General features: G+C 37.0%; 1 protein-coding gene across 10 annotated transcripts in view; it reads left to right on the top strand.

The window, feature by feature from the left end:
* Window positions 1-24,487, top strand: part of BRD9 (bromodomain containing 9) — a 62,793-nt gene that overhangs the window by 27,277 nt on the left and 11,029 nt on the right. For 6 of the 10 annotated variants that reach the window (XM_044665237.1, XM_044665263.1, XM_044665211.1 and 3 more), the window contains one exon: window positions 17,169-17,207. In XM_044665237.1, coding sequence (XP_044521172.1) covers window positions 17,169-17,207 — 39 coding nt within the window. Of the gene's footprint in view, window positions 1-17,168; window positions 17,208-17,608; window positions 17,678-24,487 lie in introns of all 10 variants that reach the window. The other 4 variants (XM_044665185.1, XM_044665202.1, XM_044665193.1 and 1 more) reach the window with 1 other exon arrangement.

Here is a 24,487-nt window from a genome sequence, read left to right as displayed (position 1 = left end):
ACTAGTTGTTAAAAAGAGAGCATATTAACCAGTATTTATGCTAGCTATTATTTTTCCAAGATTTTTGAAGTAGCATTTATATAATTGGCCGATTACCCCATTGATTTTTGACTTCAGTTTAAATTAGATCTCTTTCTAGAGAATTATAATTGAGTTATGGAAATAACTGAGAAATGATTTGACTTTTTTTTTTGCTATTAAAGTCTTTAGTCAGTAGTTTTTAGCTTTGTGTGCTTATAATACCAAAAGAAAATGGGTATTCAGAGTATTTTCTCAGTGACTTTAGATAAAACTATAGATTATATAATCATCATATTAGCATGGGACAATATAGTAAGTACCTAAAAATACATGTAAAGTCCTGCATTTAAATTCAGAAGATCAGCTCTATAAATATAGGTTGGGGCAGGAATGGCTACATGGTAATTTATGTGAAATTGATTCAGGTGATTTTAGTGAATTACAACTTCAGTATCAGTTAATAGTATGAGATAAAAAACCCTGAAAACCAGATTCAATAGCTCCTTTGGCAGTCCTGTAAAGCCTATAGACCCCTTCTTAATATTTTTAAATACATAAAATGAAATACAGTGGATTACAAAGTTATATTGAAATGAGGTTGTCATGCAGATTCATCACAGAAGGTCATAGGATCATACATTTCAAGGTGGGAGACCCTAAACCAAATTCACAGGCCCTAAGTTAAGAACCCCTTCATCAAAATCTAATTTAATCTTCGAAGCCTTATAGAACGTCACTACATAAAATGTAGGAAATGATCATTCTACTGTATGATCAGACCACATTTGGACTATTGTGTTTAGTTTTAGATGCCATAAATGGAGGATGTTAACGAATTGAAGTGTATCTATATAGAGTAGGATAGTGAAAGACCTATAAACTATACTATATAAGTTATTCATTGAAAGATTTAGGCATGTTTTCCTGGAGAAGAAAAGATTAGGAAGGATCTTTATTGCATCTTTGCATTACACTAATACTTATCTTTTTAAGCATTTGAAAAGCAATCTGCTGCAAGACAGAAATTTCAGAGAATTAATTCTGATTTTGATAGAAGAAAACGTTGTTAACAATAAAAGCTACATAAAAAAATGATGTATCTTTGAGGAAGGAATGAGATTTCTTCCTGGAGGTTTTAAATGGAAGCTGCGTCTAATTAAGAGATATTATAGTGGGGTTGCCTGTTGCAGTGTAGTCTCACATCTTCATTTAGTAGAAAAGGAAATGGGCTAGAGATGTTAAGTGACTTTCTGCATCTTAAGTAGAGCACTTTATGTACTACACCATGAGTCTCTTCCAATTCAAATACTTAGTGATTCTATAAAGACAATGAATGGATAACACAATTCATTTTTATTATTGAAATATTTTTAATCACAGTTTAGTTATTGGGCCTATGCCAGTCTTTTTTAATATGAAAAAGAACTTTTATCCTTTTAAAAATTATACTTTTATGCTGTCTGATCTTTGTGATGTTATTCATAAAACTTGAATAGCTCCATGATCTCATTTACCAGTGTGTGTACTCCCATCCCCAATTTAGATCACTATACCTCTTCTCATCTTTCTACAGCCTCTCTCTGTTTCTTTTAATACTTCAGTAAGGGGACAGCTTTGTGTCTCAGTGAATTGAGAGCCATCCTGGAGATGGGAGGTTTTTAACTACTTTAGGGATATTTGTACAGAGTATGAACTCTGTCTTATCCTACAGTCTTCCACTGTAACTTGATGCAGTTGGCCACATAGTGTCAAGTCAGAAAGTCCTGATTTAAACTTTGTCCTCAGACACTACTAGTTGTGTGACCTTGGATAAGTCACTTAGCCTCAGTGTCCTTAACTATAGCATGGGGATACCACCTCCTTCAAAGAGTTGTGTTGAGGATCAAATGAAGTAATATTTGTAAAAGGTTTTAGCCCAGTGCCTGGCATGGTATAAATGCTACCTACATATGTGCTTATTTACTTCCTGTCCCCTTCCTCCTTTTCTAGTCATGCATGTTGTTAAAATCTCTTACTTGCATTCTGCAGTTCAAATTTTCATTGCCAGAATACTTCAGTATATTCATATATACACCTGTATTTCTGGGCTCTTTGGGTTGCCTGCAGTTTTTACTTTGGTGACTTTTGTTGTTGTTGAATAACATATAAGCACATTGTATCACTAATAGTACAGGGACAAAAATGGCTCGTGAGGCAGCAAGACTGGGATTATTGAAGGTGCTAAGAAGTTTCATTAAAGTGAACCAACTTGGTCACTGTCTATTATCACTGTCCATTTGTAATGCATACTTAAGAAGGACTCTCCATCAATTTGAACATAATATTCTTCAAAGTAGGAATTTTTCATCCATTTTGTGCCAATTTGAATAGTTAGGCTGATGTCTCTCATAACTGGATTTCACTGAGCAGTTGTAGTACTTTGCAACTCAGTGCAATTAGTAACATGCCATCCAAATCAAATGATTTGGATAATTTCATCTCTGATAGTGACTTCTCCAATTTAGGCTCTCCTCAGGGCATCTTCTGTGATATTGTCAAACACTTTGGGTGACCAGGATATTTATGTCTCACTTTATGTCTAATATTACATAATGAATAGTATATAGTTATTACATTATATGTAAATAACAATCATTGAACAGTTTCTTGTTTGAGTCACTGCTGTCAAAATCTTAAAAGACTTTTAACATGTATATAGGAGATAACTCGTTCAAGAAGAATTTAAAAAAATTTTTTTTCTAGCTGATCAAAATGCATTTTTAGAAATTGGCATACAATAGTAATTTATTGTATTTTCTAAATCTTATCAGTAGACTGTAGATTTGATCTACTACTATCGAAAGTCATTTACTGAAGGCAGAATCAAGATAGAGTGAAATTCATCATTTTTGCCCAACTCACCAAATGTACCTCCATAACAACCTAGAAAACTTGACAGATGAATTCTAATCAGAAAAACTTAAGAATGAGTCATTTGCCTGCCCAGGATAGCTTAGGAAGATAGAGAAGTCTATGGACTTGGAGGCAGCAACATTCTAGTATCCAGGAGTGAATAAGGAAACTAGAAGTACCATGGCAAAAAGAGATCTCTGGGGACTCCTGACTCAGTTGGGATAACAGCAATGGAGGGCAACTGGCAGCTCTTGTCACCCATTACCAGGTTCCAAGTCACAGTTCCCAAGCAGAGAGGAGTGGTCAGAAACAAGAGAGGTCTCAGCTGTGTTTAGAGCTAGGAACAAGTTCCAGAAATGTAGCTTTTTGGCTCTAAACCCAAGAGCAAAAGGAGTACTGAGTTCTAATTATTAGTCCTGCAAATAAGCCTGTGGTAGAATAACCAAAGTAGGAAACCAAGATCAATAAGGAATCAAGTAGTTCTTTGATAATTAGATTAAGTCTACACTGCCCATCTTTAGATTTAATCACCAAAGGTGAGAACACCTCTAATTTTGGGAGGTCCATAACCCACTTGTGCTAGAGTGAGTGACAAATGAGAATCAACTGACTACCCCCTAGGCAGTACTATGAGAAGTGTCTATTGTGATTGGACATGCATTAGGAGGGAGGCACAGGAAGTGACGCATAAGTGATCCCTTTAAAAGGAGAAGGTCCTCAGTCAGCTGGGGTCTTCTGGTGAGGAGCTCTTCTGGTCCGTGAAGGAATGTTGTGACCTTGGTGAGACTACTTTAAATATCTTCTTTTGAATTCCATGTGGTGAGTTTAAAGACTGAATCTTCCTGAACTTCTCTTAAGAAATTTCTTTTAATAGACTCTGTGAATGAATTTTTGCTTCATTCACCTCCAGGCCCCCTGGCCCTCTGACTCTGGCTGAGGGTTAATTAGATATACCTGGATTAATTAGAGGATCATAGCAAATTACTTACTGGGTTAGATTCTTATTTCCTTATTTACCCTCTCTCTCATCTAAATTGTAAATAAACTTCCATAAAAGTCAATTTTGACTTGAGATTATTCTTAATTGAGGATTGATAATAGTTCAATCCTCTGGCGACCATCTTTTAATATATTGAACCCAAAAAACCACTTTTTCCCCCCTTACAGTTCAATCAGTCACTCTGAACCTCCAGAACTTCTCAGTAGGCTTAACAGTGACTGAGTTCAATAGCAATCTACTAAAATACAACTATACACAATATATGACCCAAACTTGAGGCAGGAACTTTTAGAGACCTCACACCAGAAAGTCTGATGAACAAATTCTCCAGGTCACATCGCTTTGCCAAAATATGTGGGCCTCCAGATTTAACAGCAGAAGGACATAAAAAAACAGAAACTCAGGCTATACATGCCCTCTAGAAAAGAGCAGAACCCTTCATGAACATCAAATCCAGAATCAAGAAGTAGACTGGAAACTTGGGCAAACTTAAGAAGAAACCAGCCATAAAGGTAACACAGAAACTCAAGATATAACCACATTAGACATTGACTTGAAACCAAATCTCAAAGAAAAAGTACAGATTGTACACAAACCCAACAAGAAATTTTAGAAAATTTAAAGAAAGATTGTTTTTAAAGCACAAAAAAATGATTTTAAGCTATGGAGCTAAAATGGCAAAGTTAAAAGGCCGTAACCCAGCTAAACTGTCCTAATATTCCCCTTCAAACTTCTTTAAATCATATCTCAAATCAATTTCTGTAACAATAGTCAACAAAAGGTCAGAATGAAACATTTTTCCTACCTTAGTCAGCTTAGGAACTCATCAGGTCAGGTATGGCAATACCAGCAATGGGCCTTAGAGGATGTCATGGCAATAGCCCCAGCAGCTTTAGGAGCTGTCAACTGAGAAATGATAAAGGTGTTAGATGTCTGGACAGAAAAGAGATTACAGGTGACACTTTTCTGACACTAGGTGCAGAACTTGGTGTTTGGCAACTCTATTGCCTGTACATAGTTCTGGCTTATAAATTCCAGGTCAACGAGGATTGTCTTTAGTCAGTCACAAGGGACCAAGGATACTAGTCACAGTTCAGAGGCAGAGAGGCAAACTAGTATTTATGGCTACAGAAGAATGGAGGACCTGGTCACAATCCCAGAGCCAAGAGGAGCACTAGTGTTTATGGCTGTTGGAAGCAGAAGTTCCTCTTGGCTAAAGACCAGAGCATATACCAGGGGAACAATGAACACACCTCTCCCTGGGTCATACCACCTTAGAAAGGATTAAAAACTTGCAGACTCCCAGAATACTAGCTCTGAAGACAGCAGCACAAAAAACCTTGAAGTGTGGGCTACTGCCTTAAGGAAAGCAATGTGAGAGGGAGAAGAAGAGGGAGAGAAGGAATGACAATGATGGAAGAAAATTTTAAAAGAATTTACAGCCTGGTAAAAGAGACCTCAGAAAACACTAGAGAAAATATCTTAAAAAACAAAATTAGCCAAATGGCAAAAGAGTCACAATCAAAACAACTCTGAGGTATCATCTCACACCTAGCAGATTGGCTAAAATGAAAGAAGGGGAGAGTAATGAATGCTGGAGGGGATGTGGCAAAATTGGGACATTAGTGCATTGCTGGTGGAGCTGTGAACTGATCCAACCATTCTGGCTGGCAATTTGGAACTATGCTCAAAGGGCTATAAAAGAATGCCTGCCCTTTGATCCAGCCATACCATTGTTGGGTTTGTACCCCAAAGAGATCATAGATAAACAGACTCGTACGAAAATATTTATAGCTGTGCTTTTTGTAGTGGCAAAAAAACTGGAAAGGGAGGGTATGCCCTTCAATTGGGGAATGGCTGAACAAACTGTGGTATATGCGGGTGATGGAATACTATTGTGCTAAAAGGAATAATAAACTGGAGGAGTTCCAGGTGAACTGGAAAGACCTCCAGGAACTGATGCAGAGTGAAAGGAGCAGAGCCAGAAGAACATTGTACACAGAGACTGACATACTGTGGTAAAATCTAATGTAATGGACTTCTGTACCAGCAACAATGCAATGACACAAGGCAGCTCTGAGGGATTTATGGTAATGATGCTACCCACATTCAGAGGAAGATCTGCAGGAGAGGAAACATAGAAGATAAACAATTGCTTGAATGCAGGGGCTGAGGCAGACATGATTGGGGATGTGGACTCGAAATGACCATACCAACGCAACTAACAATATGGAAATAGGTCCTGAACAAGGACACATGTTACAACCAGTGGAAATGTGCATCGGCCATGGGTGGGGGGACAGTGGGGAGTGAAGGGGAAAGTAGGGGCATAAAGTATGTAAACAGGTTAAAAATGAATATTAATGTTTAAAAAAAAAACCTATAGTACGCAAGTGGCAGTACGGGCCATCACTGACCATTTTGGTACCCAGATGGGTCACTCGGGATAGTGTGAGAATGTAATGCCAGTTTGCACCCCTTTTTCTCAGTACCCTAAACTCAGTCTTGGGTTGTTAAAAGGAAAGTTTCATATTGAATTTGAAAACCCATTCGCTAGTGAATTGGATTTCTGTTTAGCCTGCATCCCTTCATTGGATTAAAAACAAGCCAGGGGTTTATATGTATAAGAAGGATCCATGTGCATTCTGGGAAGATGCCAGGTGGCTCCCTGGCACCAAGAAGAAACTCGCCTCTTGTCCCACATGACTCCTGGCATCTGGAGAATCAGCCTCTGATCCAGACTGAGGTCAAGTTCAGAAATTCAGAGATACCCAGAAAACTGGTGTCACGGAGGTTATATGTCTCATATCTGAGGAAAGGAGTCTTTTTGGGGCAGAAAGGACTGGGAGACAAGTTGGCTAGGGGGATGTGAGCTCAGATAAGCTCTGACTAGGTGAAGAAGAAGGGAAGCAGCCTGCCAATGTAGCTTATACCTTTTCTTTCTCTGACTCACTCTTATAATTTACTTAATAAATAATTGTAAAATTGAAAAAAAAAAAGAGTCACAAAAAATTTTAGGAAAAAAAGGACTTGAAAAGAAGATAAAGTAAAAAAAAATTACTGAAGAAAAGGATTTCTTAAAAAGTAAAATTAGCCAAATGGGAAAAAAAAGGTGCAAAAACTCAATGAAGAAAATACTTTCTTAAAAATACATATTGGGCAAGCAGAAGCTAATGACTCCCTGAAACCTCAAGAAACAATAAAACAAAGTCAAAAAATGAAAAAAAATAAGGAGAAAAATATAATATATCAAATGAAAAATAACTGCCCTGGAAAATAGATCATAGAGAGATCATTTAAGAATTATTGAAATACCTGAAAGCCATGATCAAAAAATGAAAATCAAATATTTGGCATCACATTTCAAGAAACTATGAAAGCAAACTGCTCCAGTATCCTAGGTTCAGAGGGTAAAATCATAATTTGAATAATCCATTGATCACTTTCTGAAAGAAATCCCCAAATGAAAACTCCCAGGATTATAAAATTTGAGCACTCCCAAGGCAAAAAGAAAATATTGCAAGAAACTAAGAAAATAATTAAATATCTTGGAACCACACAATATTTAGCCCCTTCCACATTAAAAGAGTGGAAGACTTGGAACATGATATTCCAGAGGTCAAAGGAGCTAGAATTACAGTCGGGAAAACCTACTCAGCAAAACAGTATAATCAGGGGAAAAATTAATATTTAATGAAATAGTGGACTTTTAAGTAGTCCTGATGAAGAGACTAGAGCTAAGAAATTTGATATTCAAACATAAGCCTCAAGAAGCATAAAAAAATAAATATTAAAGAAATCATAAGGGATTGAATTAAGGTTAAGCCATTCACAATCCTGTATGAGAACATGATGTATATAACTCCTAAGAATTTTATTAATCATTATTAGAGTTAGAAGATTTACATAAAGCTCATGGTTGTGAGTGAGTTACGTTAGGATGATCTCAAAAAAATTGAAAGAAAAAAAGGGGTGCACTTGGAAAAGGGGAAGGAACAAGAAGAATAGGGAAAATTATTTCATATAAATGCACAAGGAATACATTTTATAATGAATTGGGAAAATGAGAGACATGGAAGGCAACACTTTAATTTCATTGTTATTTGAATGGATGCAAAGAAGGAATATATATGCCTACTTGCACAGGTATAGAAGTCAGTCTTACCCAATAGGGGAAGTAGGAGAGAAGGGAAAAAAGAAAGAAGGGGCAGTGATAAAAGGTAGTGAAGATTAGAGGAGCCAGCAGTCAGAAGCAGAATAGACTTTTGAGGAGGAGCAGGGTTTAAAAAAAAAAAAAAGAAGAAGCAGAAGAATATAGAATAGAGAGTAATATGTAGTAATCTTAACTGTGATTGTGGGAGGGTAATACATAATAATCTCAACTTGAGTATGAATGGGATGAACTCAGCCATAAAATGAGAGCAGATAACAAAATGAAACCAGAATCTTAACAATACGTTATGTATAAGAGACACTTGAAATAGAAGAACATATACAGAGCTACAATAAAGGACTAAAACAGAATCTATTCTTCATCTAAAAGAGGAAAAACCTTAAGGGCAATAATCATGATCTCAGACTAAGCAAAAGCAAAAATAGGCTCAATTCTAAGAGATAACATGGGAAATTATATTTTGCTGAAAGATACCATAAATAATGAAATATTTTCAGTCAAAAGAATTCAGAAAAGTGTGGTGTCCAAGGAAAGTTTATGTACTGGAAGGAGAGGCTATGAAAGGAATAGGCAACATTTGAACCTTACTGTCATCTGAACTGGTACAAGGAGAAAAAAATCAAAATACACACAGTTGGGTACAGAAATTCATCTTACTCAACAGAGAAGTAGTAGGAAATAGGGTTAAGAGAAAGGTAATAGGAGGGGCAGCTGGGTAGCTCAGTGGAGTGAGAGCCAGGCCTAGAGATGGGAGGTCCTAAGTTCAAATCTGGCCTCAGACACTTCCCAGCTGTGTGACCTTGGGCAAGTCACTTGACCCCCATTGCCTACCCTTACCACTCTTCCACCAAGGAACTAATACACAGAAGTTAAGGGTTTAAAAATATAAAAACAAAAACAAAAAAAAAAAAGGTAATAAGACATAAAATAAGAGAGAGTATAGATTAAGCAAAGTATTAATCAGGGGCAAAACAGACTCAAGAGTAAGAGAGTAAAAAGGAGAAGGGTACATGTAAGAAAATAGGATGGGGGGCAACTGGGTAGCTCAGTGGATTGAGAGCCAGGCCTAGAGACAGGAGGTCCTAGGTTCAAATGTGGCCTCAGATACTTCCCAGCTGTGTGACCCTGGGCAAGTCACTTAACCACCATTGCCTACCCTTACCACTCTTCTGCCTTCGAGCCAATACTCAGTATTGACTCCAAGACAGAAGGTAAGGGTTTTAAAAAAAAGAGAGAAGCAAAAAGTGTAATATGTAAGAAACCTTGGAAAACATAGACCCAACTAAATTAGCTATCCTAGTGAAGGGAAATTCCAACAAAATTCAATTCTGGTGGAGCTAGGGAGAAAGAAGTGCATTAATTTATGGCAAGTGGCATTATCAACTGGTACAGATTTGGAAAGTAATGTGACAGTACACAGTATGAGCTACAAAAGGATAAATTTAAAATAAATAAATTTTAAAAAATAGGATGAAGAGGAGCATAAAGCAGTCATAATGATGAAAGTGAATGAGATGAACTCATTCACAAAATGGAACAGAAGAGCAGAATGGATTAAAAACTAAGAATTTAAAAATATGTTGATTACAAGAAATCCGAAACAGAAATGTACAGAATTAAATTAAGAGTGTGGCCCAGAATCTAGTGTGCTTCAGCAGAAATTAGGAAAAGGCTAGTTTGGTAATACTGAGCTCCGATAAAGCAAAAACAAAAATAGACCTAATTAAAAGAGATATCAAGTACACTACTTTTGTTTACAGATATTGGAGACAATGAATTAGTCAGTTTGTAATATATGTGCATGAAATGGTTTAGCATTAAAATTCTTAAAGGAAAAGTTAAATCACTAGTCACTAACTATACCAAAAGACAAGAAAGGGAAACTCAATAAGCATAGGCAACAAGGAAACAAAATGATCACTTTTTGCCATTGTTATGATTGTTTACCTAGAGAATCCTAGAACCCTAAAGTCAATTAAAAACTCAGGAGTTAAAGGATATACATTAAGTCTACAGAAATTATCAGTATTTCTGTGCATTCTCAAAATTCATCAGGAAGAAATAGATATCCCACTTAAAGTAACTATAGACAGCATAAAATATTTGGGTGTCTACCTGTCAAGGAATACATAGGAACTATATAAACTATCTTCACTCAACTAAAGGCATTTGAACAATTAGAGAAATACTAAATGTTCATAGATGAATGAAGTCACCATAATAAAAATTATAATACTAGCTAAATAAATGTATTCAAAACCATGCCATTCAGATTATTAAAGAATTACTTTATAGAGCTAGAAAACTAATAAAATTTCTCTTGATGAACAAAAGATTAAAAATATCAAGAGAATCGTGTACTCAATAAAAGAGGAAAGGGCCTTATTAGTACCAGATCACACTCTTTTACAAAGCTATGTAGTCATCAAAACAAATTTGGTAAGAAATAAAGAAGTTGACCAGTGGGACAGATTATGGAGCATAATATATAGTGTATAAATGGAATTAGCTCATACTCATTCATTGTTAGACTCTAGCCATCAGAAATAATGTCACCCCACCCAACTTAGTAGAGAGGGGAAAATTAGTTACCCACACATGACAGTAAGTAACAAATCAAGAACAAGGGACTGCCCTTTGGGCAGTACAAAACAGTGTTGAGGCTGCCATTCATCCACTTGAAATTGAAGGTGGATGCAAGAAGTGACAAAAGATGCTATCTCTTAAATATGATGGTAACTTCCTGTGGAGGCAGTTGGGGTTTTGAACTTGGTGTAGAAGGATCTCTGGCGAGACCTCAGACTACTTCCCTCTGAACTGTCACGTGGGTAAATTAAGCTGACTTCCTTTCTCCTCCCTTGGCGTTTCTGGAGGCTCTACCCTCAAGGAGGCCTCTCATGCCTCTCTAATTGTAGAAGGCCTTAGGGCTAGAAGCCTTGTTTAATTAACCTCTGTGCTCCTCTGCTGGGACCTCTAAATTCTTACCTGGTCTGGCTCTCTGGTCCAGGCCAGAGTTTCTCTCTCTCAATTTCCCTACCTTTAGCCTTCCTAATTGTAAATAAACTTCCATAAAAGCCATCCTGACTTGGGTCTATTTTAATTTGGAATCGAGTTAATCCAATTCCTGGTGGCCATACCTTAAATATCTAGTTTCTCCTCTTACAATAGAAGCAAATGAGTACAGTAATTTAGTTTTTAATAAATCCAATGATCCCAACTGTTGGGGCTAGTCCTCACTATTTAACAAAAATTATGGGAAAACTGGAGAGTAGTCTGGGAGAAATTGGGTATAGACCAATGTTTCTTGCTTGTATATCTGTATAAGCCCAAAATGATACATGATTTTGACATAGCGATATCATAAGGAAATTAATGGAGAAGGAAAGAATTGCCTGTCTAAATCTGTGGTTAGGAGAAGAGGTCCTGATTAAACTAGATAAAGAAGTTCATGGGAGATAATTATGTAAATTATTTTCTAATTATGTAAATTATTATTTTTTTTTTTACATAAAGCCAGTGCAGTTAAACTTGAAAGCAGGAAACTGGGAGGGTAAACCTTAACAGCAAGTTTCTCTGATAAAGGTCTCATTTCTTAAATATATATGAAAGTGAAATTTTTAAGAATGAATCATTCCCAGGTTGGTTATTGGCTAAAAGATATAAATAAGCATTTTTTAAAGAAAAATCAAAACTATCTATGGCCATGAAAAAAAATGCTTAGAATCACTAATTAGAAATGCAAATTAAAATGACTATGAAGTAGCACCTGACACTCATCAGGTTGGTTAAGATGACAAAAAAGAAAAATACTGGGGGAGTAGGGAGAGAGAGATAGGAACACTAATGTGTCATTGGTAGAACTGTCAGCTAAACCACCCATTCTGAGATGCAATTTGGAACTATGCCCCAAAGGATATTAAACTATATATGCCTTGTAACTCTTAATATTGCTACCAGGATTATACTCCGAAGAGATTAAGCAAAAAAGGAGTGGGAGCAAATCCATATGTTCAAAAATATAGCGGGTCTTTTTGGTGGCAAAGAATTGGAAACTGAAGGGATCTCTTTTTTTTTTTTTTTTTTTTTTTACCCTTAACTTCTGTGTATTGGCTTCTAGGTAGAAGAGTGGTAAGGGTGGGCAATGGGGATCAAGTGACTTGCCCAGGGTCACACAGCTGGGAAGTGTCTGAGGCCGAATTTGAACCTAGGACCTCCCATCTCTAGGCCTGTCTCTCAATCCACTGAGCTACCCAGCTGCCCCCCGGGATCTCTTGTTATTTGGGGAATGTCTGAACAAATCGTGGTATATGATGTCCTTGTCACCTTATTTTCTTTTCCATTTCTTTTATAATCTCTGAGATATATGGAAAATTTACTTCTGAGTACCTTAAGAAATTGAAAGTTCCAATACATATTTTTTGTATATATATATTTAGTCAAATTCATTTGCTTTTCCTGACTTACTCTTAAGTGCCATTTTTATTCCTCACATAGTATATTAAATAATGAAATAGAAAAATCCTAAAGTGGTAAGAATGAGATCCTGTGGAAATGTTCATAGATCTCCTCCATTCCACATACATATTTCCTTCCAGTTTCGTTTGCAGATATTATCAGTCGTCTGTTTTAACTGATATAGGCTTGCTTTTCCAAAACTCAATTATTTTTCATCATCACTGTACACTGCAATTAGGAAAGCTTAACCTCAAATCCTGCCTGAGATATTTATTAGCAGTTTAATCCTGGGAAAGTCACTTAATTGTACTATACCTCAGTTTCTTCATCTGTGAATTGAGGAGATTGGACTTAGTGACATTCTGGTTCTAAATCTATGAGTCTTTGGTCCACTGTCATGGTTTATAAATGTAGAATCATAAGTTATTGCTACTTCAGACTTTTGTGCCTTTCCATGTAACCATTAGATTTGGCATTTGCTGACTGAGATGGTTTCTGGGATTTTTCATCCTTATTGTAGAATTGTTTTGCATCAATTAAACCTCTCTAAGAAGAGGTGACCTAAACAGTCTTTGCTTTTATTCATTTCCAATTTTTTTAAACTAAAAATGGGATTTTAATTGAGACCTAAAGGAAGCTAGAAAGGTTATTACTTATAGTTGGGTAGGGAGGGCATTCCAGGCATGAGAAACAGCCAGAAAAAACACCCAGATATGGATAATGTTGTTCATGGAGCAAGCAGGAGGTCATAGTCACTGGATTGAGAGAGATACATGGCAGCGAGTAATGTGTAAGAGCACTGAAAAAGTAAGAGAGTTTGAATGCAAAATATAACATTTTGTATGTGATGCTGGAGCCAATAGAGAACTATTGGTATTTGGTAAATAGGACATGGTATGATCAGACTTGTGGTTTAGGAATGTCACTTTGGTGGCTAAATAAGAGATGGCTAGGAGAGAGGAGAGTCTTGAGGCAGGCAGACCCATCAGCAGGTTACTACAATCTAGATATGAGGTGATGAGGGCTTACACTAGATTAGTGGCATTGTCGAGGAGAGAGGGGTGTGTATTTGGGAGATAATGCAAAGGTGAAATTAACAGGTCTTGGCAACAGATTGGATATTTGGGGGAAGGTAAGAGAGTGAAGAATCCAGGATGACTCCTAAATTTTGAGCATCATGAATTGTAAGGTTAGTGGTACCTTCTAGAGCAGGGGTTGGCAACGTATGGCTCTCAAGCCATATCTGGCTCCACCTCTTGACCAGCCAGTCTGGGCAGAGCCCAAGGATGTGCCCCAGGGGGCCCTTCAGCCCCCGCCCCATATTCCAGCGCCTTCCACCTCCATCCTCCTCCTTCACAGGCGTTTATGGCTCTCATGGCCAAAAAGGTTGCTAACCAATGTTCTAGAGTAACAAGGAGGGAGAGTTTAGGGAGAAAGAAAATGAGTTCTGTTTTGGACATAATTTGAGATGTTTGAAAGGCAGTTGGAGGTAAGAAATTGGAAGTCAGCAAGAGTTTGGGGCAGGATAGGTAAATTTGAGAGTTGTCAACTACGGGAAGTTAATATTAATCTATATCCTTTTTTGGCCCCCAAAATAACCTTTTGATTTTAAAGCAAAAAATAATTTGTTTGATCTTAAGACACTCAGTATTCCTGGGCAAGTCACTTCAACTCCATTTGGCTCAGTTTCCTCAACTGTAAGATAGGGATGATAGTAGCATTTTGAGGTGGTTTTTTTTTTTTTTTAACCCTTAACTTCTGTGTATTGGCTCCTTGGTGGAAGAGTGGTAAGGGTAGGCAATAGGGGTCAAGTGACTTGCCCAAGGTCACACAGATTTGAACACAGCTGGGAAGTGTCTGAGGCCAGATTTGAACCTAGGACCTCCCGTCTCTAGGCCTGACTCTCAATCCACTGAGCTACCCAGCTGCCCCCGAAAATTTCCTTTTCAATAATAACACAACATAGAGATGGTAATTAAACCCTTGGGAGTTGATGAGATATGAGTAATATTGTATAGGAGAAGAGAAAGCTGCCCAGTACAGAACCCTGAAGAACACCTATGATTAGAGAACATGATCTGGAGGAAGATCCAGCTAACAAGACAGAGGAGGATTTTGTCAGATATGTGGGGGGGGGGGGGGGGGGAACCAGGAAAGAGTGTTATCCCAAAAACCTAGAGAGAAGAGAGAATCAAGGAGAGAGTGATCAGTAGCGCCAAAGGCTGCAGAAAGGTCAGGAGAAAAGAATTCAGAAAAAAGCCATTTATTTGGCAACCCAGATGATTAGTAATTTTGAAGAGAGTAATAATGTTTGGTGTAATGATATGGTGAGAAGCTAGATTGTAAGAAAAGAGTAAAAAGAGAAAGTAAAAGTTTCTATTGTAAATGACTGTATATAGATTTCTGAGTTATGTAAGAACTTGGGACCCTTTTTAGTCTCTTTTTTGTTAGATTGTGCTTTTCAATAGAGTTTTCAACATCTTTCCCTATTTACATCAAGGTATTAAATAACTTTGCTTTGGGGGCAGCTGGGTAGCTCACTGGAATGAGAGTCAGGCCTAGAGACGGGAGGTCCTAGGTTCAAATCTGGCCTCAGCCACTTCTCAGCTGTGTGACCCTGGTCAAGTCACTTGACCCCCATTGCCTAGCCCTTACCACTCTTCTGCCTTGGAGCCAATATACAGTATTGACTCCAAGATGGAAGGTAAGGCTTTTTTAAAAAATAAAAAAATAACTTTGTTTTAAGGATCTTGCCAAGTTCTCAGATGATTTCTTATCTTCTTCAATAGACAGTATCTTCATAAGTTGTCATTATCTTTGTAGTAGTCTGGCCACTTGCTCTCATTATAATCACTGTAAAGCAAGATAATTAAATATGCTATGAAATAATGTTTCTTATTGCCTTTTGGTGTTGAATGAAAACAAGTAGCCATATCTTTTATTTGCTCTTTAAGGAGGACTTGTAAGCCATGTTTTCTAGTTCCTTTATAACCTTTCCCCATCCAAAATGCCAGTATGATCAGTTTCTACAGTATTGTTTCATTTTGTCACTGGACAAAGATCACATATTGAGTGTCTGTGTTTAATTTTATAAAATGTATTGGAGTTATGATGATTCATAGCACACACACACACACCCCATTTTCTTCTAATTTTTCACCACTGTGGAAGCCAAAGGAGTGGAGGTACACAAGTCTAAAGGTTGTCGTGTATTTCTGATTCAGGTGATACTATAGCCAAAAATTCCTCATCCGTTGGTCAGTCATTTGTTGCATGAACCTTGTCTGCACATAGTTATGCTAATCCTTGGATAGAAAACAGTGTCTCACTGGGCATATTAATAACAAAATCAGAAATTTTAAATGCATTCATTTGGTAGCAGTTTTTAATCATGTGCAGCAGTGTTACCAAGGAAGTATCAAGAAATTCACAGTATCTTTTAAAGAAAATTAATAAAATTTGTTTGTAAATCTATTGTTGGCAGAATTTTGATAACCTCTTTTCAGGACTTATCTTTCATATTAGTGGTGTTTAAATTTCTACATTCTTCATAAACAGAGTTAGTAGTAGTAATAAATTGATGGAAGCTTTTTCTATTGCCATTTTCTCTAGGCATCTTTCAACTATTCCTGGTTCTCCAGTGGTTTAAGATTCTTTTGGATTCCTAATCTAGAGAACAAGACTACCCTAAGAACCTGGGCAGAGAGCCACAGTGTCACATCTCCATCCTAATTACTTTTGACCACTTCAGGTGCTTCTGGTTACAAAAACAACATTGGGTTCCTTCCTTTTTCTCAGAATACATCCATTTTAACCTGTGTATATAGGAATTAAGGAGTCTTCCTTATTATGGACTGAAATATTTAGGGGATTCTAATATACATAATAACTCGAAGTCAGGGACATAATGGTTTCATCCATTTTTCTCTACTTTGAGCTTAATAGAAATCATGTAAAGAAGTTCATTTTGAGATTTAATATAGCAGTTTTGCAATATAGTATAGCACTGGATTTGGAGTCAGGAGTCCTGTTTCCATGATATCTCTGGTATTTGGTTAAAATGGTTAACCTCTTAGCATCAGTAAAATGGAAATAATGTTCCACCTTTAGATCTACTAATCAAATAAGATAATGTCTACAAAGCACTTTATAAAATTAAAATATGTTAATAGATCATTACTTGGTAATGATAGAAAGGTGGTATAATCAAAACTGGAATTAAGAATCATAATACTTGATCATGGAGTCTTGTTTTACAAAATCTTCAAGAAGTGGTCATCTAACAATAAATTCAATGCTCTCCAGAGCCATTCTTTTTTGGTTAACTTTTTTTTTTTTTAAACCCTTGTACTTCGGTGTATTGTCTCATAGGTGGAAGATTGGTAAAGGTGGGCAATGGGGGTCAAGTGACTTGCCCAGGGTCACACAGCTGGGAAGTGGCTGAGGCCGGGTTTGAACCTAGGACCTCCTGTTTCTAGGCCTGACTCTCACTCCACTGAGCTACCCAGCTGCCCCCTTTTGGTTAGTTTTAAGAAAAAATAATAAACTATGTTCGTGAGCAAACAGAGCAGTTTTCATGGAACAACTATATTATTAAATAATTTCTTACCATTTTTTGTCTTCCAGAGGAGGAACATCCCAATGAAGCCGCCAGATGAAATTAAGGTATGGTATTATAAAGCAAGTGAACAACTCATCTATCAGATTGTTGTTGGAATAGTTAACATTAACTTAAAGATCAGATTTATTTTTACATGTCTTAATATGTATTATTTTGATTAGAAATTAATTAAATTTTTGACAGTTTGAATTGGATGATCCTACGTCTGCCAATATTTTTTGCCCTATGCCCTTCAATGTAGGGGGTGTATAAAATGCAAATGCCAGCTTCTGAAATGCAGAATTTCCATTTACAAAGCAAAAGACCTAGATTACCTGTAGCAGGAGCCTCATGCTTACTGAAATGCTAGAGAAAAGTAAAACAAGCAGAGTCCAATAATCAGTATGAAATGGGGGAAGAGGACTTATTAGAATGCTAACAGCTAGTATCGGCTTTAATGCTATAGGTCCTACCTGTTATAAAGGAAGAGCACAAATTGCGCCCTACCTGTCCAGATTCCTCCAAACCAATGATGGTAAGAGTACATGTGTTCTATGGTTCTTGTGGTTTTTAAGTCAGCAGGAGAATGGCTAGTGGTTGCAGTACTCCATCTGCTACAGAGAAAACATTGTTTCATGACCATCTTCATTCCCTAATGCTACTTAGTCACTATAGCTTTTAAACCACTTAACCACTTTAGTCATTCATGCATGTGTCATTCAGTGCTTTTTTTAGTTATTTCCCCAATGTTGATGCCTTGATTCCTTCCTCTCCCTCCTCTTCCCCTTTTGATATACATATGTGCATATGTGTGTGTGTGTGTGTATATATATATATGTATATATATATATATTTGAGTGAGATTTTATTCTTTTTCAAATTATACTAGAATTTTAAAATTTTTCTTATTTGGGCTTTAAATTAAATTCAGGCACCTCTGATCCCATTTGCATTTCTTTACGAAAAATCCATCATTTTTCTCCCTCCTCCTAGTAATAAAGTAAAGATCTCTTTGTCCAGAATGCTTAAGAAATAGCGTGTTCTGATTTAACATATATTATGGTTAATTGAAAATTACTGTACTTAACATTATCTTTTTTACTATAAATGTTTTCTTGTAGTCTTAACTTGGAAACCTCATAATCAGTTCATTTGACAATTTATGATTGGATATTGGAGTATTCTATTACAAATTTTCCATAATTAGCATTTCATAAGATTCATTTATAGTAAAAAAAAAAAATAGGTGGTTAGTGTCTGTCTGATTGATGGAGGTTCGACCCAAGAGACTAATGAGACCAGAGTAGAGCAATACAGCAAGATTTATTTGGAGCAGCAAGGGGGCCCAATGCCAAGAAGATTAGTGAGAGTCCCATCTGAGTAGGGGGATATAGGATCTTATAGGTTTGGGGAAGGAAGGCGGTAGGGGCCAAGGCAACTTGGATTGATCTCTTTGGTTGTTTCAGGGGGCAGGGCCAGATGGTTCTCAGGATTGTAAAGTTCCTAGCAGGGTACAGATATTGTACATTCAGTAGTTATTCATCTTGAACCCATCAAGTCAAGGAATGTGATGTTTCTGTGTTCTGTCAGACAGAACAGGTGCTGCTGTAGTTCTTTGTTCCATAGTTCCAGCAGGTGCGGCAATAGGGGGCATTTTCTGTCTTGGGCCTGTCATTCCCATTCTTTTCTTTGTATTAAAAGAAGGAAAAAGGGAGAGTGGAATATGGTTGGTGGGTGGGTGATTTTGGAGAGGGGGCCACAAATCCAAGGGAGAATATGGGTGATGGCCTTGCTCATCAGATTGTTCCCTGATGAGAGGGAGCATCGTGTGTCATTGAGTGTCTCATGAGTCTGTCAGTTAGTGCACTGTGTAGGAGAAATGTCATATGGTGCTATAAGTTATCAGGACCAGTATAGGCCCAGGATTACACCTTGGTATTATCCCCATTTCACAGATGAGGAAAGAGATTTGGGTCGAGTGACTTGCCAATGGTCATAAAGTTAATGCATGTTGGAATCAGTTCATGCAAGATCTCTTTTGACTTCCAGGCTATTGTTCTTGCCAACATATCATGCTGCCTTCCAGAGGAATTTCAAGATCTTTAAGGAATATGTCACTTTAATAGATTCTCTCCCAACTACAAAACTGCTTCAGTAAATCAATGAATCTCATCACTGTGCAGACTATAAACCATTCATAGCTCATCCTGCAGAATTTTTGTTCCTATCTTTCTAAAAATCTTTTGGTAAATCTCCCATAGAGAATCTGCCCTATGTAAGGGGAGGTTAGTATTTCACAGATCCCTATGAAGCTCTCAAGCTAGCTGTCTTTTATTCCTTACCCTCATTATGTGATTTACCCTCCTTCTTTTCCCAGTAATATAAATTGCTGATGTCAAATCTGCTATAATACTTACGCAAAAATCATTGTTGATATTTTACAGCCCACTTAGTCGTCCTACCTTGAATATTTCCATTGCTCCTATAGCACCTCTAGTCTTTCATTTCCTAAGGTCATTGTGTTCTTTGATTCCTAGCTCCAGCATCTCTAGGGGGAAAGGAGAAGGAAATAAGCATTGATATAGTGCCTACTGTGTGCCAGGCACTTCTAAGTACCTTTTATAAATATTCTGATTTGATCCTCCAATAATCCCTGGTAGGTTGGTACTATTATTATTATTCCCATTTTACAGTTGAGGAAATTGAGGCCAAGAGATTAAGTGACTTGCCATGGGTCACATAGTAAGTATCCAAGACCATATTTGAACTCCAGTATCCCTGACTCCAGGGCCATTCCTATATCCACTATGCTACCAGCCTCCTCTAGAAAAATAGGAGGGTTTAAAAAGATGGGTTTCTATTATAACACACAGTTTAGGATCATATAAAAAGTCCTGTACAGCTTATGGGGAAGCATATACTTAGACATACTGGTGGACTCCCTAGATACCTGTCCAGTTGCTTTATAATTCACCAATATGTGTTCTCCATTCAGTTTGTTTCTTAAATCTAATATGGATGAATAGATTGATATCTTTTGAGTGAGCATGAATTTCATCAAGGAAGTCCTTACTGTGTTCTAAGATTTAATGTAGTCAGTATGATGTTATTCACAAATAGGAACATCTAGGGCAGGGGTTCTTAACCTCAAACCTAGTTTTAAAAGATATTTTGATGATAACTATTTCAATAGAATTGTTTCATGTTCCTTTGTATTTTATTTTTTTGCATTTAAAAACATTAAGAAGGGGTCCATAGGCTTCATCCAACTGATAAAGGAGTTCATGACAGGGAAAAAAAAAAAGATTAAGAACCTCTGGGTTAAAGAATTTAACCATTAATAAGCAATATCACTTTTACTTGGTCTTTATAAAGGGCATCTTCTATTGATGCTAGTTAAACTTCATATGATGCTAATTCTCAGCAAATTATTGAAAAAAATTGCTTTTGTAATCTAGTTTCATTGAATTTTCTTTTTCTTCATATGCTTAGACACAGATCCTTTTAATTCTCTTCTTCCCTTCTCTCATCCCTCTCTTCATCAGCCATCTCAAGAAAACTATATCCTTTCTTCCTCATTTGTGTGATTGTGAAGATAATGTCTTTTCTTTTCTCATCTTTTTAAAATGGATACCCCCTAACATTCTCTTAAAGATTTTATAGATAATAAATAAACATATGAATCAGTAGCCTCTAATGTCTTGGAACAGCCTTATTTGGTAAGAGCATTTCTTCAAGAATGTTTCTTTGGAATTTTCCAATTTCATATCTTTAAGATAACTCAAAAATAAATTACTTCATGTCTTTAAAATTGTATTTCCTGGGGGCAGCTAGGTGGCTTAGTGGATTGAGAGCCAGGCCTAGAGACAGGAGGTTTTAGGTTCAAATCTGACCTCAGACACTTCCTAGTTGTGTGACCCTGGGCAAGTCTCTTGACCCCCATTGCCTAGCCCTTACTACTCTTCTGCCCTGGAGCCAATACACAGTATTGATTCCAGGATGGAAGTTAAGGGTTTAAAGGAATGAATGAATGAATGAATGAATGAATGAATGAATGAATGAATGAATGAAAAGAATTGTGGTTTCTGCAGCAAGGGTGTCTTTTGCTTATATTTGTTTTAGTTCATCTAGTTCTAGTTCATCTAGTTCCCAACTTAATCTCTTTAAGGGCCACCATCATTGCCCCACATAATAAATCAGTTACAGAGGAGATAGAATAGAATGTAAGTTTCAGGGGTTAGTAGGTGGTTTTGTGGATTAAGAGTGAAGCCTAGAGATAAGAGAACCTGGGTTGAAATTTGGCCTCAGATACTTCCTAGTTGTATGACCCTGGGCAAGTCACTTAATCCCCATTGCCTAGCCCTTACTGCTCTTCTGCTTTGGAATCAATACATAGTATTGATTTTAAGATGGAAGGTTAAAGATTTTAATAAAATAAAGTGTAAGTCTGAGTCTTTGCTGATGAGACTAGACCTTCATGGAGACACTGGCAGAAGTCCATTTTCATCGATAAATAGTCAGGTTGAAGTAAGGTTGTAAAGTTTTTACTTTCACTAAATGCCCATGAAAGAACATCTGTATTGTATAATATAGAGCCATCTCTATGTTGATGCTTTTGTGTGTGTCTAAATTTGTCTAGCAATAAGATTGTTTTTTCTCTCCTCTGTTAAGCTTTTTTTCTAAAATCTCATATCAGTGCACTTAGAAAAATGATGAAACTGAACCTAGAAAATACCTTTGCCTATCTACAGTTGTATATATAGTCTATTGCTCAAAATCTTTATTTTGTGCACACTTCTAGTAATTTGCTTAACTGTGGATGTCACCTTATATTTTACCAAGAAAATCATCACCATTTATCATTTATCTTCTTTATATCCCCAAACCCTCAATATCATTCTATATTTTCTCTTCTTTACTAGTCTCTGATGTAATGGACCTCCTCACCTAGGCCAACTCATGTATTCTGTAACCCATTTCCCTTATTTTCACCACCAGATTGCCCTTACTATCTATCATCCCTTTCCCCCATCTTCAATATTTCCCAATTTATTTGTTCCTTTTCTCCTAACTACAAACTTGCCTGACTCAAACTTTCTGAAAAATGATTTCACTATATTCTGTCATCTTCTCAAGCTAACATCTTACTTTCTCAGCCAGACTTATAGAAAAAAATTATTTACTCATTGCCTCTTTCTCCTCACTCTTTTACAGTCTGGCTTTCAGCATGACCATTCAACTGAAACTGCTCTCTCTGGTTATCGAGATTTCTTGATTGAGAAATCAGATGGTCTTTTCTCATTTTTTATCCTTTTTGCCCTCTGCAGCTTTTGACAACTTGATCAACCTATATATGCTGTTTATTTGTGGCCTTCTTCTTTCTTGGTTCCTTTTCTATCTGTGATCATTCATCAGTTTCCTTTGCTGGCTTTTCAAAGCAGCCTAACTAGAGTGTTACTCCAGGGTTTTGTCCTAGTCCCTGTTCACATCTCTTTTGCCCTTTCTTACTTGTTTACCTCTCCCACTTCTGTCCCATCTAATCTTTTGGGAATGACTTCCAGATCTATGTATCTCATCCTAATCTGGCTTTTTAAAAGCACTAGTACCTCACCAATAGCTACCTATTGGAAATTTCAAAAGTGCATCTCAAATTCAGCTTATCCAAACAATGCATTGTTTTTCTCCCCAAACATATCCTTCTTCCCAGTTTCCCATTTCTGTTAAGGATGCCACCATCTTTTTAGTCACTCATGTTTGCAGTTTTGTTGTCACCTGAAACTCCTTATTCTGACTCATCTCTTTTCTCTAGTAAGTTGCCAACTACCATTGTTTCAAACCCCACAACATCTCTACATATGGCCACCATCTTAGTTCAGGTCCTTATCACTTATTGACTGGACCATTGCAGTATCCTTCTAATTATTCTGTCTGCCTTTATCACTCTTTATTGCAATCCATCCTTCATAGAGAGCAGTGGTTCCCAAAATTTTTTGGCCTACTGCCCCCTTTCCAGAAAAAATGTTACTTAGCGCCCCCTGTCACATACTATCACCGCCCCCTTACAGTTATTCACCACCCCCAAATGCACCTGTGGCCATCACCACCCTCCTGGATCACTGCAGCACCCACCAGGGGGCGGAGGCCCCCACTTTGGGAATCACTGATATAGAGGTTATCATGATATTCCCGTAACACACATCTGACTGTATCACTCCCCTACTCAGTAAATTCCAGTGACTCCCTAATATTTCTAGGACCAGAGATAAGTTTTGTTTATAAAACCCTCTACCACCCACCTCTATCTGGCTTTTCTAGCCTTCTTGCACATAATTCCTCTTTCTATACTCTTTGGTACAGCCATTCTACTTTCTTACTTTTCTTCACACAAGACATTCAGTCTCCCAACTCCCACCTTCCCACTGGTTGTTCTTCATGTCTAAAATGTACTATTTTTGTCTCAGAAAATTCCCTCATTTCCATCAAGACTCAGCTCGAGTACTACCTTCTATATGAAACATCTTAATTCTCCTAGCTCATGCTTTCCTCCATTCAGATACAGACAGGTGTGGCTTATGAATATATATGTCCCTCTGATCCCAAAGAGCCACAACTTCTTTGTAGTTATGGTACTAACTGATATTTAAAGGCTTAGTTTTGAAGAATTCAGTTTAGATTCATCATTCTTTGAAAAATCAATGCATCATCAAGCATTTATTGAATACTCCCTATATACTAGACCTATTAGGCACTGGAGATTCAGAGGCAAATATATAAAAGTCTCTGCCCTCAAAGAGCTTATATTTTAGTGGGAGAGACAGCATGGACTATAAAAATTTATATAAAAAATAAATGTGAGGTAATTTTGGTGGGGAAAGCGAATGCCTGGTGGGGATTGGGAAAAGCTTCATTTAAGTGATGGTATTTGAACTGAGTTTTGAAGGAAACTAAGGATTTCAAGAGGCAAGGGCAAAGAGGGTGAGAATTCCAGGCTTAGGCCTATATGGTGAGAGGTGGATTGTCAGATGTGAAGAACAGTGAAAAAGCTCTTTTGGGCTGGACTGGAGTATGTGATGGGAATTATCACGAAGTAAGGCTGAAAGAATAGATTGACTCAAAATTGTGATAGTTTTAAATGTCAAAGGGCACAATTTATAGTTGATCCTAAAGGGAATAAGGAAGCCTTTGGAGTTTATTGAGAAGGGAATTGATGATGTCATGCCTATGGTTTTAGAATATCATTTTGGCAATTTTATAGAGACTGGATTGGAATGGGGAGAAAACTGGAGATAGGAAAAACAATTAAGCATTTATTGCAACTACCTAGTCCAAAGGTAATGGTGCCTAA

Source organism: Gracilinanus agilis, chromosome 1 (genome assembly GCF_016433145.1).
Source record: "Gracilinanus agilis isolate LMUSP501 chromosome 1, AgileGrace, whole genome shotgun sequence".
NCBI classification, from domain to species: domain Eukaryota; kingdom Metazoa; phylum Chordata; class Mammalia; order Didelphimorphia; family Didelphidae; genus Gracilinanus; species Gracilinanus agilis.
This window is presented reverse-complemented; position numbering and strand designations above follow the sequence as displayed.